The 14488-nt window shown below is 49.0% G+C and overlaps 4 protein-coding genes across 4 annotated transcripts; all 4 read right to left on the bottom strand.

Moving 5' to 3' along the window:
* Positions 1-843: 843 nt before the first annotated feature.
* Positions 844-1321, bottom strand: J4E85_007376 (uncharacterized protein; the record flags this gene model as incomplete). Its single annotated transcript, XM_051471608.1, has 2 exons — positions 844-987; positions 1034-1321. The coding sequence occupies 2 exons, from the start codon at positions 1319-1321 to the stop codon at positions 844-846; spliced, it is 432 nt and encodes a 143-aa protein (XP_051324682.1).
* Positions 1322-2466: 1145 nt separating this feature from the next.
* On the bottom strand, positions 2467-3386 carry J4E85_007375 (uncharacterized protein; the record flags this gene model as incomplete). Its single annotated transcript, XM_051471607.1, has 3 exons — positions 2467-2487; positions 2532-3024; positions 3070-3386. The coding sequence occupies 3 exons, from the start codon at positions 3384-3386 to the stop codon at positions 2467-2469; spliced, it is 831 nt and encodes a 276-aa protein (XP_051324681.1).
* A 1060-nt stretch (positions 3387-4446) lies between these two features.
* Positions 4447-8381, bottom strand: J4E85_007374 (uncharacterized protein; the record flags this gene model as incomplete). Its single annotated transcript, XM_051471606.1, has 2 exons — positions 4447-6134; positions 7103-8381. 2 exons carry the CDS (start codon positions 8379-8381, stop codon positions 4447-4449), a joined length of 2967 nt encoding a protein of 988 aa, XP_051324680.1.
* Positions 8382-11483: 3102 nt separating this feature from the next.
* Positions 11484-13920, bottom strand: J4E85_007373 (uncharacterized protein; the record flags this gene model as incomplete). The annotated part of the gene is made up of 4 exons (XM_051471605.1): positions 11484-12585; positions 12668-13337; positions 13387-13613; positions 13670-13920. 4 exons carry the CDS (start codon positions 13918-13920, stop codon positions 11484-11486), a joined length of 2250 nt encoding a protein of 749 aa, XP_051324679.1.
* Positions 13921-14488: the final 568 nt, after the last annotated feature.

The raw sequence follows: 14488 nt of genomic DNA, 5'->3' as shown, positions 1-14488 counted from the left end.
AGAAGATGCAGGATGAGGAGGAGACCTGGGAGTTGGTTGTTGAAAAGGCGCGCGCTTGGCTTGGAAGCAATGTGGCGGAGGATGTGCTTGCTCGGGTATGGCAGCTGGCTGAGGGTGTTGTCGCGAAGGCTTCAACAATACCTCAGAGCATACACAAACGTTGGGTTGACTAAATTGTGAGATATTATCGTTATGTAGCCTGCAGGCCTGTTTAGCTTCTTGTTCTACAAAGTAAGTTCTTCAAGGCAACGTGCTATCGCTCTGGCTGCCAGCACTGTAGCTAAGGTTAAGATAGAAGCATGCACCATCAATTTCATTGCATCTGATCCACTACTACACATTAATTTATCGATGACTCCTCTCGCTCTTTGTGAACCATCAACGTGGAGCTAGACATGATGTCTCGCGACCCATCCTCTGTATACGCCTCATAGCGTCTTCGCAGCTTTGCATTCCATTCTTCCCCCAATATGCTGGCCCATCTTTCTGGTATTACGGGCACCGCCAGCGCGATGAGATACATCCCAATGCGCGCGAAGTAATTGTCGCGTAGTTCTCGATACGTCGCTGCGCAGTGCTCCATGTTCAGTGCGAGAACGATGAGGGGAATGGAAACGCTGAGAGATATGCCGACTGTGAGAACGCATTAGCGAGAGGAGCCCTAAAAGCAATGCCGACGGGGAAGGGTCACTTACATAACAAGCCAGTAACAATGCCAAGCGGCCAGTTGGTCTCTCCAGTGATATTATCCTTGGGGAAAGCGGCAATGCCGATCGCGAAAAAAGAGGACATGAAGGACAAAGGAAGAAACACTATGGTCACGATCGTGAATACCAAGATCGTCTATAGATAATAAGCTGGGAGGAACGGGACAACACGGGGCTTTCCTACATTTCCTTGTTTGCTCGCTGCAACTGTGGTTTCACGAGCTTCTCGTGCTTCCCAGGCATTTGCAGCCTTTTGCTTGAGATCCATTAAAGTATTGATCTGTTGTAATTTAGCCCTGTTCCGCTCTTTGCAACGTCCGCCATACCTTCTCCTGTATCGTGCGACTGTGACCTTCAAGCTTCTTGAAGTCATCTATGTCGGCTTTGATGAGAACCTCTGCAGCTGACGAGCCTAGGAAAGTCAATCCTTCCGCCTTTCGTCGCTGCTTGATGACCGTCCGTTGTATGTCTAGTACCGAAAGAATGATGTTGATCTCATCGAGGATATCCTTTATTTCAACTAGGAGCTTCACCTCCTCGCGGATATCCAGAAGATCGACGAGAAGTTTATTCTTTTTCTCCTCGTAGTACTTGTTAGTCGCTTTAAGCTGCATAAGATGTGTAGATCCGCGTTAGAAGGCTTAATTAGATTTGTCTACTTTATTACTGCGCTCTTAGAATAATAACATTTATTCTCTATTACTAATTAAGGTACTTAAACTAAATATAACTAATAACTCTAATACTTATAATTAAATTTTATTTTTAGTTCTACTTCTTTAACTTTATAACTTAATTAATTTTTTATTAAATATTAATTTTATAAATAGCTCTAATAACTACTACTATCTACGCTTAACTAGAACTTTTTTATAATACTTTTTTAAAGTTTTTATTTATATTTTTATTTTTTTTTAATATAGCTACTTTAATAGTATCTACTTAGTATTAAATATTAATACTAAGCTTAATATTTAGAATATTAAATATAAAGTATAAAACTTATATAGTATTTATACTATTTATATAAGTATAAAGTTTCTTATTTATAAAGACTTTTTAAATACTATATATACTATAGTAGAAAGCTTAATAGTAAAGATTTATATTAGCTATATAAATAAGCTAAAAAACTTAAGAAGTAGCTTTATATATAGCTTTATTAATATTATTACTTATACTAGTTTTTACTAGTATAAACTTTAAAGAAAATACTAGTAAAGTAGTAGCTAAGTTAAATAATATAAAAAGTTAACTAAAAAGTAGCTTAATATACTACTTTTTATAAAGTATAAATATTATATATATTAAAAAAGAAGTTTTAGATTTTAATAAGAAAAGAAAGTATAAAGCTAAAAATACTAGTAGAGATAGTAATAGTAGTAAAAAAAAAAGTAGTAGTAAAGAAGCTATATAATAAATATTCTTTATATAAGAATTTATATTATTATAAAGCTTTATAATACTTAGTTACTTTATTATTATAACTAATAAGCTATAGTTATTATATTATAATTCTTATAGTTATACGTAAAGTAATTATTATTACTTAATTTTTTTAAAAAAAGCTACTTTACTAAGTAATTTCTAAGTACTAAGCTATAAAGCTTAGCTTAAGCTTTTTTAGACTAAAAATATATTATATTTACTTTTATTTTATAATCTTTTTAATAATAGTAGAGAGCTATACTAGACTTAGACACTTTCTTAATAATACCTAATAGCTTATATATTTATCTTAATAGAAGGCTTAAAAGAGCTAACTCTTATTGTTGTTCTTCTACAGTTAGCTATAGTGAGCAGAGCATTATTTTCAAGACCTACTATTGTTCCAACACTCTCTTCGAACATCTGGAAAAAACGAAGCGGCTCCGCATCTAGTAGTCTATCAAAAACACTGCAGCAGGTCTCCAATATGCGTGAAGTAAGGTCTTCCGGTTTACGGATAGGGTGTCGTTTGCGGTGCGTCGGATCCAGGACTAGTAGTCTAAGATCGTCCATAACGCGGTGCGCATGCTGGCCCGTCCCTGTTCTGCTTGGGAAGCAAGATATGACGTAGTGATCCTGGGGTTCTTCCTCCGGATAGCTTCCATTGTTCATGCCCATCTGCTCGCGGCTTGTTCGAATCTCAGACGCCTTGTCTTGAGCTTTGGATGGGGACGCTTTCTGATGAGTGGACCAAAGCCAGAGTTGATCCACCATAAGAATGTTGTGCCGAGCCTCGGCTTTCGTGTTTTCTGCCCATCGAGACACTACCTGGTCCATGTCGCGCTCTTTGGTGTTGTCAAGCATATGGTAGTAGTACTGGTCCAACGTCCTGAACCATTAGCAGACAGACTCAAGAGAATGAGTAGCAACTTACCGTCGGATATGCAGAGCTGGAGGGTCATGTAGGTATGCGGTGACCAATGCCTTCTCTTCTTCTTCCAAATCATCAGGATCGTCCGCGTCATAGGTGTCTGAAAAGTCGGAGTCACAATCGTCGGAGGATGGTTTTAAGGGCAGACTGTGTCTGACAGGTACTTGTAGAAGTTCGGGTTCTTTTGACGATAGTTTGTGCGACAGATTGCGTAAGGCCTCCATTGTCACTGATCCCGGTATGTTCGCATCGGTGGTGTTTTGCAGTGAGTGCTCTTGGTCGACCTCTTGAACATATTCGGTCCGTCTTTCGTGTCGCATGTTGGCTTCATAGCTCAAGAAAGGTATCTAAGCACGTCAACACCATTCATCGAAAAGCTATGATGCAAAGCATACAAAGATCGAATGATGGTCACTCGTTCCGATATGAGGTGTTATGGCTCGCTGTTTCATTCAGTAAACGTGGGAACAGCTACACACGTAACGCACGTTGCTCAAAGATCCTGTAACAGATCGCCTCGTTTCCTGCCATATCGCAGCATGTAGGCCCAGCTTCGAAAACAGATCCTGACCTGGATTAACGCTAGTAATCGGAATTAACACGCTACATACCTCGACCCAAACCATCTGTGATATGTTAGGGATGCGCAAGAGAATTTCAGATGGGCTGTGAACCTACGTTGTTTTCTGGAACATGCACCCAAGTACAGACTGGTACTTTCGCGGCAAGCTCTTTGGGCCTCACCTGCCCAAGGATATCTTTCAAAGATGTGCTTCCGTACAGGAGCGCTTCGACAGAAATGTTCACACTCCAATGCTTGTCGCTAGATTTTGACACATACACTTCCGTGACCGTGACTTGATAATTCTTGCAGGCTAACTTACCTTCTTTCGAAGTGGGTGATCGACCGTTACCAATTCTCTGGGCGCTGGGACGATGATCTGGTCCTCTCACCACGCGACTACGCAACATTTTCGCTATGTGCCTACGGGATTTATGTCTCTCGGCAAGGGCTTTTGGAGTTCGCTTGTGTGTGTTTTCCACTGCAATGTCTGCGCCATGGTGCAACAAAGCCGTGATGATCGTCTCCTTTCCGTTGCGGACTGCGTGATGGAGTGGTGTATTCAGCTGGCTGTCACGTACGTTGACATCCAGCCCGTCGACGTTGAGAAGGCTGTGAACAAGTTTCTCATGATTGAGTCGTACGGCGATCTGAAGTGGCGTTTGGTGCCTATTTGACATGATCAGTCACTACTCGAAATGCACCTTGTGGAGTGCACCTGGCACAATAATATGTCCCAGAGAACATACTTTGTAGCACGGTACAAGGTCGCACTATTTCGACTTGAAATGTCCAGAAGCTAAGAAAGACCTGTGTACTTACAGCCTGTCACGTAGATTGGGGTTGACACCCTCTTTTAGTAGGGCGTCTACCTCCCTTGAATTGTTATCGATGGACGCTCGCAGAAGACCAAACAATTGGACATTGGCCTTCATTAGCATTGTCAAACGCATGAAGTCCACGTCGTCAGAAGCGGCGAATTTGAGCACGTGTGCAGCATCCCGGGAGAACATCAAGGTACGGGTCGGAATGCCCAAGAGTTCGCTGATTGAGCCAGTCCCTTGATCATCTCCTCGGGCGTGAATCTGTGTTATTGGAAACCCGATCGCAATACTCTTGAGGCTTGACGGACCCTGGTTCCCACGTGGTAGAGCTCTAGACGCATCTTGTTGCCCTTGTCGTGAAGATACTAAGCTAGTTTTAGCCTTCTCGCGCATCTGTCTCATAGAGGCACTGCCAAGGAGGTCATTGAGAACCTTCCCACTGGGTTTCACTCCATGGATCTTAGTAAACGACCGCGCACATGTTTCAGGATTAGAAAGTGGAGAAGAGAAGAGAAACACCCCCGCGGTGTGGGGTAAGACATTCGAGGCTAAGGCATGGCCAGATGAAAGTGATGCGAGCGCATGCAGTATGATCAAACAGCCAAATGAGTGACCAAGAAACACAATTGGTGCTTGACGGTCTTCTCGCAGTTGACACAGACGCTCATGGAGTGACTGTGCTGCAGCCTCGAGATCAGGTACGGTAGAGAGCATCGAAGACAAGTCAAAGCCGACAGTGATAACCCGGCTGCCAGGTACCCGTTTCCGCAGCATGTTCTCGTCCTGTATCCAGCTGACGGGTCGAGGCTTGACTTTCTCAAAGGTGATGCGGTTTTGGGTGTTCGTGAAAATGGTCGGCAAAACTTGATGATGCGTTCTTCCAATATCTGTCCTTGCACGGCGGATCTGCTGCGTTGGGGCGTTACTAGGGCTTTCCATGTGAGGTTGGGCTTGACGTCGGAAAGCGTCTAGGTCAAGGTCGGGGTCCGTAGACGTATCGCACAAGCCGGAGTTGTATAAGTAGACTATCACAATATCGACGAGGTGCCCGGTCTCCGGCCAAGGCGAACATCGTGAACGCGTCTTCCATCCACCTTTCGGGTCCACATCGATGCGACTCCACGGCTGTGATGTTGGTAGGATCTTTGGCTTTGCGAAAGCGTTCAAGTTTGGCTCTCTGTTCAGTTCCTGCACGGAGATATTGCTAAAACTATGTCGCCGTAGGCGGATAGCGGGCCTCAGTGTGTTTTCGAGACTATTCACTGGCGCAGATTGTGCGTCTTGTCCTAATGGAAGTGCTTTCTTCAACGATGGTTTCTCGATGAATCCTGCAGACGCGTCCGATTCGTCTGGTTGATGAACAACGATTTGGGGCACCGTGTGGTCCGCCAGAAGATCATCATCGACGTCACGTTCCAGTTTTTCATCTTCTTCGCTTGCAGAGGCGCCACAGGTTGAGTCTAATTCTTTCGGGCGAAAGAAATCGACCTGAGAGATCGGTTTGACTCTGTATCTCTCTTCCCAATCATTGAGAACCTCCCTCGCAGATATTCCTGTCCCCGGGCTAGTTTCGTGGAACAAATGTTCGAGGTCTATGCGTGGTCTTCCCGGCGTGTTGAGCTCATCGTGCGATGTGACTATGATGTCAGGAAAGTCGCTAATCTCATCTGATCGTCGGATTGCTAGAGCCTTGTCAGCCCCGTTACAGCTTGGATGGACGCAAGCTACTAGGTAATACTGCGCTATCTGAGCAATCCTTACCTGGATTGTACTCCATGCTGACAGACATGTAGAGTGTATACAGCTCGAATCGATGGAACGCGAAGCATTCTGCTAATACTCCCCGTGCCGTGCCGCTGCATGGAGAACAATTGGGGGCTGATTTCCTGTTGCGTTACTGGACGACTGGCGCCACAATCAAGCAGGATAGAGTGCGATCGGCGATCGGCGGGGCATATCAGGCTATGAGAATACCGAAAGGAAGTCTCGCGGGATGAGAGAAATGCACATGATGAGACATGAGAGATGATTTGGACCTCAAGGTGTTCAGCGTTGAAGCCAAAGGGTGTGAAGGTGGAATGCGCTCGCTGGGCGGTTCCGAGATCGGAAGTCTTCATTCCGACGCTTCGGGCCGCACCTTTGGTTGCAGAAGCGCCGCCTCCTCGTCACCACTATCGCAATCTACCAATACTAGAACAAGGATCGACTGCCGAAATGATATCAGGTACCCGCCTGGAAAGCTTACCGGACAGGATACCGTCTGCACCTACTGCAAAACTCCGAGACGCAGACGTACGCGCCACCTTTCCTTCACTCCTATCCGTACACCTTCCTCTCCTTGATGCTAATACCAACGCCCTTCATCGTACACTGAAACCAACCGCCAATTTTCGGCTCTCCCGTCACCTCAAAATCGCATTGCATAACCAAACGAGCCATTGTCTTGACAACGAAGAACCTCGCGAGATGCTGTCCAGGGCAGCTTCTACCTCCACCCCCGAATCCCATCCACATACTGTCCATTCTGCCAATCTCCTTCATTTTGTCCTCGCTACCACCAGGAAGCCATCTATCTGGTTAAACTTATTTGGATTTGCAAAGACCTCAGGATCAAAGTGTGAAGCCCAGAGATTAATTCCGACTGTAGTACCAGGCGGAAGGTAGGTATCGCATAGTGTAGCCCCGGAAGCGGGCACGAGGCGAGGGATGTACCATCCGAGCGTAGGCCAGATCCTCATGCTTTCTTTCATAATGGCGAGGAACAATGGTACCTTCTTGATCATTTCGGAATATTTGGTATCCTTTGAGATGCCCTGACTTTCCATAACCTTGCGTAGGCGGGCGAGAATGGCTGGCGACTTGTACGTATGGTAGATGACCGAGGAGAGTGTAAACATGAGTGTGTCGTGTCCGGCACCGAAGTTGGTAAGAGCTATCGAGAGAACCCATGAAGGAGGGAAACGTGCCTCTTTGTCATGATGTAGACGCATCAAAGTAGCCAACATGTCCGTTTCTTCAATGCCATCTCCCTGTTGCTCCAGTGGCTTAACATCTGTCCCTTGGTCGTGGAAGAGACCTGGTCGGTCCCCGGGAAACTTGACGTCCCTCGTACTCTCCAGTGCTTTCAATCTCTGCATTATGGTTGGAGCAGAGAAGCTGAAGACGGGCCAAACCTTCGGTAGTCGAACACCTAGCAGTAGGGACGCGGGTAGAACGAGCAACATGCCGACTTTCGGTATCGCATGCATCAGCTTTACGAAGCCTGGGAAGATACCAATAACGGTGAAGCACTGCCATAACGCATCACTGGCATCTGCATTCCCTTCGTCACTGCCTTTCTCTGTGTATCCTGGTCTCTTGCCAAGAGTGAACTGGCTCATAGACTCCAAGGCGAATATATGCGTCCATTCCGCAAGATCTACCTCTCTCCCTCCAGACTCTTTCAGCCTGCCAGCGAACTGATCGATGTAGGCATCAAGTAATCCCTCATGCTTTTCTAACCCCGCAATGCTATAGGCCGGCCCGATAGCTCTTCTTTGCCTGCGATACTTCTCCATGTTGGTTTCTGTCAGCATATCGAGAACCTCCTCGGCGGGTTTCCGGCTTTTGTCAGGTGCGCCAGCTATGCGGTACCAATCTCCTTTCGTGAACGACGTCGCTGCTCCATAGACGGTTTTGATGGCGTTTTCGTCACACACTAGGACTTGGTCGGGTGCTATGCGCACAATCGGTCCATAATGCGCGTGTAGCTTGGGGAAGTGGACATGTGATTGTCCTTTTCGAACGTGCCATGCAAGCCATAGCTTGCTGAATGGTGCAAAGAAAGGACCGGGAACGTTGCGTAACGGGTGGAAGAAAATTCTGTAAGTCGTTATGTAGACAAAGTATGCTAGTAACAGAGATAGCACCGAAGAGGCGGCGGAGAACATCTTTGCGTTCTACGGGCCCTTGGTGTAGCAAGACATTCGCCGGGAAGCTGCGACGCTATATAGCTGGAGAGCTTGATAAGCATCAACGCAAGCTTCAGGACACCCACGCGATCCCTGTTGGTTGACGAAAATCTTCCCTAATTACCAAGCAATTGTTGGAATACTGCCGGCGGTACCTCGCGATGGTAAGGTTGGTGCTTGAATGGCCATGCCGCTGGGCGCCTTGCGCAATTGCTCGCCTTACGCGGGGCTTGGAGATGACGACGCGAGCTGCGACGTGCAACGTTCTCTTATCGATCGTCACCTACTGTCCTAACTTGGCTGGGCGTACTTATTGTCATTTGAGCTGCCGTGGCTCTAGAACGACGCTGACGATGTGGTTGGGAGTTCGGACTGTGAAGACTGCACTGAGGTGTTGCTCCCGAGGTCGGGCGTAACCCGTATCCTGCTCTGAGACCTTTCCTCTTTTGGAATGGCGCGATCAAGCGTCACTACGCGCCTTCCGAATGGCACGAAGGATGCACCCTGATCAGATCTTACTATCTATGCTCAAAGACGCCTCGGACACCTTCAGTACCGGCAGCATCACACGTCCGATGGCCGTGCATTCTAGAACCACGAAAGCGCCGAGGGGCAGAGCCACCTTTCCCTTCACCAGAACTCACATGCCTCTCTGCGAGCCGGAGAAGCTTTTACATGTGCAGGATACAGGTCATATCCTTCAAATCGCGAATCTCTCACATCTGCAATGCAAGTTGCGCGTATGAGCCTTGAATCGACGTGGCAAGCACTGAGTGGGCGGGGTAGGCGGGTGCGCCCCCGTCCATCGTTACACAGCATGGGAGTGTGAACAGGTATTACCAGCAGTTCAGCCTACTCAGCATGACTTACACTTGATAACATGGTCGTTGCCTCTGAACAGGAAATCACAGAGTTTACATTCTCCTTTGCTGACAACAGCGAGACCTCACTACAATGTCACCAAACAAGGGCAATAACCCAGCTTCATCAGCATTCAGTTGCACTCTTTGCAAACGAACCTTCGCTAGTAATCCCGCCTTATCAGATCATTGTCGTGACAAGCATGCGATATCCTCCACTGCGAGCACTAGTACTGCTACTCAGAAAGCCGTCAATGCCCCAGGCACGATCCACAAGGAGGATGGCGAATCTGCAGCCCCTGCTGTCGTGAAGAAACTTCCGAGAGCTTGGGAAGGATCACTTCCTTCGCACTTTGTATCTGCACTCCACATAAGCTCGCCTCCAAAGCCAACCGCTAAAAACCCAACCAAGACATCACTGGCATACAAGCACGCAATCACAACAAGAAAACAGACATGTATACCGTCAAACACGGACGTAACTCCAGCGTTACCAAAGCAGAAGCTGGCGCATGTTCCAAAAAGCCAACAGTCCGCACCACTTACCGCACTTCATTCGCTCTGTCATACTCGAGCCACCCTCATGGCTAACAGGTACACGCTTGACACCAACCGCGATAAAGTCATAAACGACATCACAACACTCATGAATACATCTTTGCCTACTCCCCCACACGATTCCTACTCGCCAAAGCGAGGTGCCATCTTGCTGAACTGCTCAACGATGATAACACGCATATCAGCCATCGATTACTTCACCAGAGAGATCCTCCTCGATGCTATGATCCAGCCCTTCCAACCCGTTACATATTGGTGTACACCCCACAGTCATATCGCGCAAGAAGCGGAAATCACAACCACACCCATTGACGCAGAAAGCACACTACGAAGCTGGGCAGAAGCGCGTACAGAACTATGGAAATGCATCGACGCCAACACGATACTAGTAGGCCACGCCTTACGCCCCTCTCTGACCGCCCTTCGGATGCAACACACGCGCATCATCGATACATCGATCCTAGTCGCAGAAAAACTGGGACCAAGAGTGAAATGGAACTGGAGCGTCAAAGTTCTGTGTCATCAACTGCTCAACCTGCAGATTCAAGACGACGACAACGCGGGAAGCAATTCCATCACGCATGCGTTCGCCATACGGAGACTTGTTGAGCGGTGGATCACCAACCCTGTTGAAGTATCGATGTGGGCGGATAGACAGCAGAAAGAGTGGTTTGGTAGGAGGAGACACGCGCGTGACAGGGAAGGGGGGTATCTACCGAATCATGATGGTTGGGTCTTGGAGTTAACGACTTTGACGGGAAGAAACCCTTTTTGTCCAGATTGATGCATGTGCAAGATATCGTGGAGATGTCTTTGTTTAGCTTCAGAGACCCTATAGGCAAGACGGGGTATGATTGCCGATGCGCCTCATACAAGGGGTAGAACTAAACAAGCCGGTAGCTTACACTAGGACACCATCAAGGAAATGAGAATATTTAGTTTCAATGTGGGTTTCACGGGTTTGAGAAAGTGGGACATGATTCCGTTGAAGATGCGTTTGCAGCTCGGGAGGTAGTGTTGTGGTGTATTGAGCAGCCGAATAAGTTGAGAATGTGGGGGAAGAGGAAGAGGAATGAGTACTACGGCGGCAAAAGCAAGAAGACTAGTGTCAAGAAGGGGGTTAGTTCGAGGGGGTTCCGTCCGTCGGCTTCGAGACCGGGGTGGTGTGGGTGCCTTGAGGATGATGAAGACGTGTTGACGTGGTCGGATGTAGCGGGGGATTGTGGGGATAGGAATTATGATCCCTGGTCAGACTAGACTGGTGGTAAGAGGCAGATCTCGCGTTGGGACGTAACGTTACGATCATTGTTGACGATGCCAAGACAACTTTGATATGTCATGTCGCGTAATCAAAGAAAGGACAGGGTACATGAGCTTACAAGATATATATTTCAAGCTCACAGACGACAGCCATCGTCCAAGAAACGACACACCTTTTTATAATACACTTCTCTGAAAGATACCAGTCCTTAACAATGCCCATTATTCTCATCCATTTTCCCGTTGAACATCGAAGGAGAAGAAGGAGAAGACGCCAATGCATGCCAATTAATTTTGCCAGACTCGAAATGACCGAGAAACTTCGCACTCGCATTCGCACCGATTTCGCTCATGACCTCTGTAGAAACCGGGATTAACAACATGCTCAAAACGGGTAATGAGGTTACCTGTCTCCGAGCAGAGGTTGTGATTCGTGGCTGTCGCCAGCACCACCCTTCTTCTTCTTACCTCGCTTCTTCCTCTTCTTTTTGCTTGCGCCTTTGCCGCCGGCATGCGAAGACTCGGCTTCAGAGTGCTTCTCTCCATCCTGACCATCGACTTGGCTGCCGTTCGCTTTCTCCTCCGAGTCGCTGGAACTGGTAGTCTCCAAGACGATCTTCTTGATGCCATTGACATCGACAACGTTCTCAGAGATGCTACCGCTTCGAGCAGTGTGTCGCTTTTTCAAGGGACTGCGCGAGCGCGAGCGCATCGAGCGCAGAGAAGCAATGGTGCTGACCGAGCGTGCCCGTGACCTGTTCGTCTCGCCGTTCTCGCCGTTCTCGTTGCGGTTGTCGACCAGGAGATGGGTGTTTTCGTCGTCTTCGTTCGCACCACCCTTTGGAGACGTAGGTTCTTCGTCATGTTCCCTCATACCCGATCGACCAGATCTCCACGACATTCGGTCGCCACTTGGAGCCATGGTACCATATCCCACTGCTACGCTGTGTACGCCGTCGCTGGCTTCGCGACCTGCCGATGCTAGCAAGCCCTCACCAATACCACCCTCAGGCGCATGGGACTCCTGGGTTATTACACCCTCAGTCGGAGTTGCCTCGGTTGGAGCCTGGGAGTCTTCCGGTATCGTCTTGGGAATGTCAGGGGTCAAAGCTGTCTGGCCAGGCTTGATCTTGACAGTGTTGATGCGAGTCTGCTTGGGCCTAGTGGCGACATTCGAAGGGCCGAGATGCTTCAGGTGCTGCATAACGGTCGGATCGTCGCTGCGAAGAGGTGAACCGGCTCCCTTGCTACCGCTGCTACGGCGACGAAGGAGGAAGGAGGGCTTGGGGTGGCCTTCAGGCATCTCAGGTAGAGAGGTCTTGCGTGGCGCCGGCTTGCCATTCTGCTCCGCGTCTGTTTCGGAGTCTACAGCTTGTGCTTCGGAAGGTTTGCGGGGAATATCGGTCACGACTTTGCCTCGAGGAACGCGGGCGCGAGGGGCGGGGGCCATGCGTCGGATTGCTTTGTGCACGTCGATGAATACGTCGGACTCGTCGATAATTTCCCTGGTCTCATTAGTACAAACTTGGTTGGAAGATCCGGCGACAACGTAGGCGCCAGAGTATTTTTCGAGGATGCACGACTTACTCTCCGATCAGTTCTTCGATGACGTCCTCCAGAGTAACAACACCGACGGCACCGCGTGCCTCAGCAGGGAATTCAGAGACTAGCACCATATGGGACTTGCCCTCCTGGAAGAAGTTGAGAATGTCAAGACAGCTCGTTTCCGGGCGTGTCTCGGGTAGGGTGGCCAAAGCAAAGTCGCGTACGCGTAGAGCATCCTCGGGGTCGTACGTAATGAGCATCTTGACCAGAAGCATACCGACGAAGTTGTTCTCATTCTCGGGGGTGTGGATGGGAATACGGGAATAGCCAGCGGAAAGGATGTTGTCCATCATCTTCTCGTCCAAGATGGTATCGGACGACATGGTAAAGACGTCCTTCATGGGCGTCATGATGTTGCCGACAGCCTTGGCCTTGAGGTCCAGCACAGCGGTGATGATTGTGACTTCATCTTCATTCAGGCGCTCGTGCTCGAGTCCGAGCGACTGGTGCAGGCTGACGAGTGTCTTCAAGCCACCCTTCTTGTAAACGGTACCGTGGTCTTCTCCGAGGAGGTAATCGAGGAGTTTGGCAGTCGGCCAGGCGACGATTCCCATGATGTACATGAGGCCGAGAACGATGGGTGCCATGATGGCGCCGATTGGCAGACCATAGCGCACACAGATTGACTGAGGAACGACTTCACCGAAGATGACTGAGGCGTGTTAGACGTAAACAGAGTAGGTGAGAGAGGGTGCGCGTACCAATGAGGACGGTGGAGCTGACAACGGCAGGCCATCCTCCGCCGAGGGACCTGTCCAGGACTATAGGAAGGGTTTCATTGGTAATGACGTTACTCAGGAGTAGCGTCACCAGGACCCAGTGCTTGCCTCGCTCGAGCAGCTTCAGCACCTTGGCCGCGTTCTTGCGCTCGTGCTTCTCGCCGGATGAAGCAAGGACTTGGAGATAGATTTCGTCTTGGCCCATCAAGCTGAAGAGAACCTGTTAGCGCGTTGTGACACGATGGCGGGACCGCGATGTACTCACGCAATGGTCAGACCAGCAAACACACCACCAGCCAAGACAAGCGCGACGGCGATACCCAGTAGGAGCCAGCGCTCTCCATCGTTGTCCGTGGGGACCTCCTCTCCAGCGGTCCTGAAGGTCGCGTCGCCAAAAGGCATGGGCAACGCGGTCACCATGGGCGCGAAGGCGTGGAAGAGGCCGATGAAGGCGAGACGAGCAGTCCGCATCGAGCCATTGGCGGCTGCGCGTGGACGAGGGGCGCTCATGGCCATGGGAAGCACCTCAGTGCGGGAAGATGAAGAGTCTCCGAGTCGGGGAGATGGACTGGCGAGAGAGGTGGATTCCAAGGTCTGTGGTGGGCGCGCAAATAATGATGCGGAAGGAGCGGTTTGGTGGGTCTGCGCACGGTCTACAGATCTAGGCGTATGATGCAGCCTCCCAAAGGCGACAAAGGCGCGTGCAGTCTTATTGTGTCAGACCTCAACCCTTTGTATACACCCGGCGTAATTAACAGCAGCCTGTCCTTCTATCACGCAATAGCATCTCTCTCTGATCACAGCATGTGTACGCGTCTTCGGTACAAGGGGCCGGACACAAAGTTGACCCCGGGGCGAGGCTTCTTCCCGCTAGCCTGTATTGCTTTCCCCAGGCTCAAGACTAGGCGCCAAGTCCAACACGGTGCCGTCTTCCTACGATCACAGCCGTCTTTGCCTTACTCTGCAGTATACCCAAATCGAAGACAATCGCAAGCCCTTCGTATTACAATCGCACAGTGATTTAGGGGATTTGTCGCAAACTATCGAAGTTTGGACGCGCTAGTCTCCACCTGCCGTGCGAACC

The sequence above is a fragment of the Alternaria conjuncta genome (genome assembly GCF_024043145.1).
Source record: "Alternaria conjuncta strain BMP 0040 chromosome Unknown scaffold_10, whole genome shotgun sequence".
Lineage (NCBI taxonomy): Eukaryota > Fungi > Ascomycota > Dothideomycetes > Pleosporales > Pleosporaceae > Alternaria > Alternaria conjuncta.
This window is presented reverse-complemented; position numbering and strand designations above follow the sequence as displayed.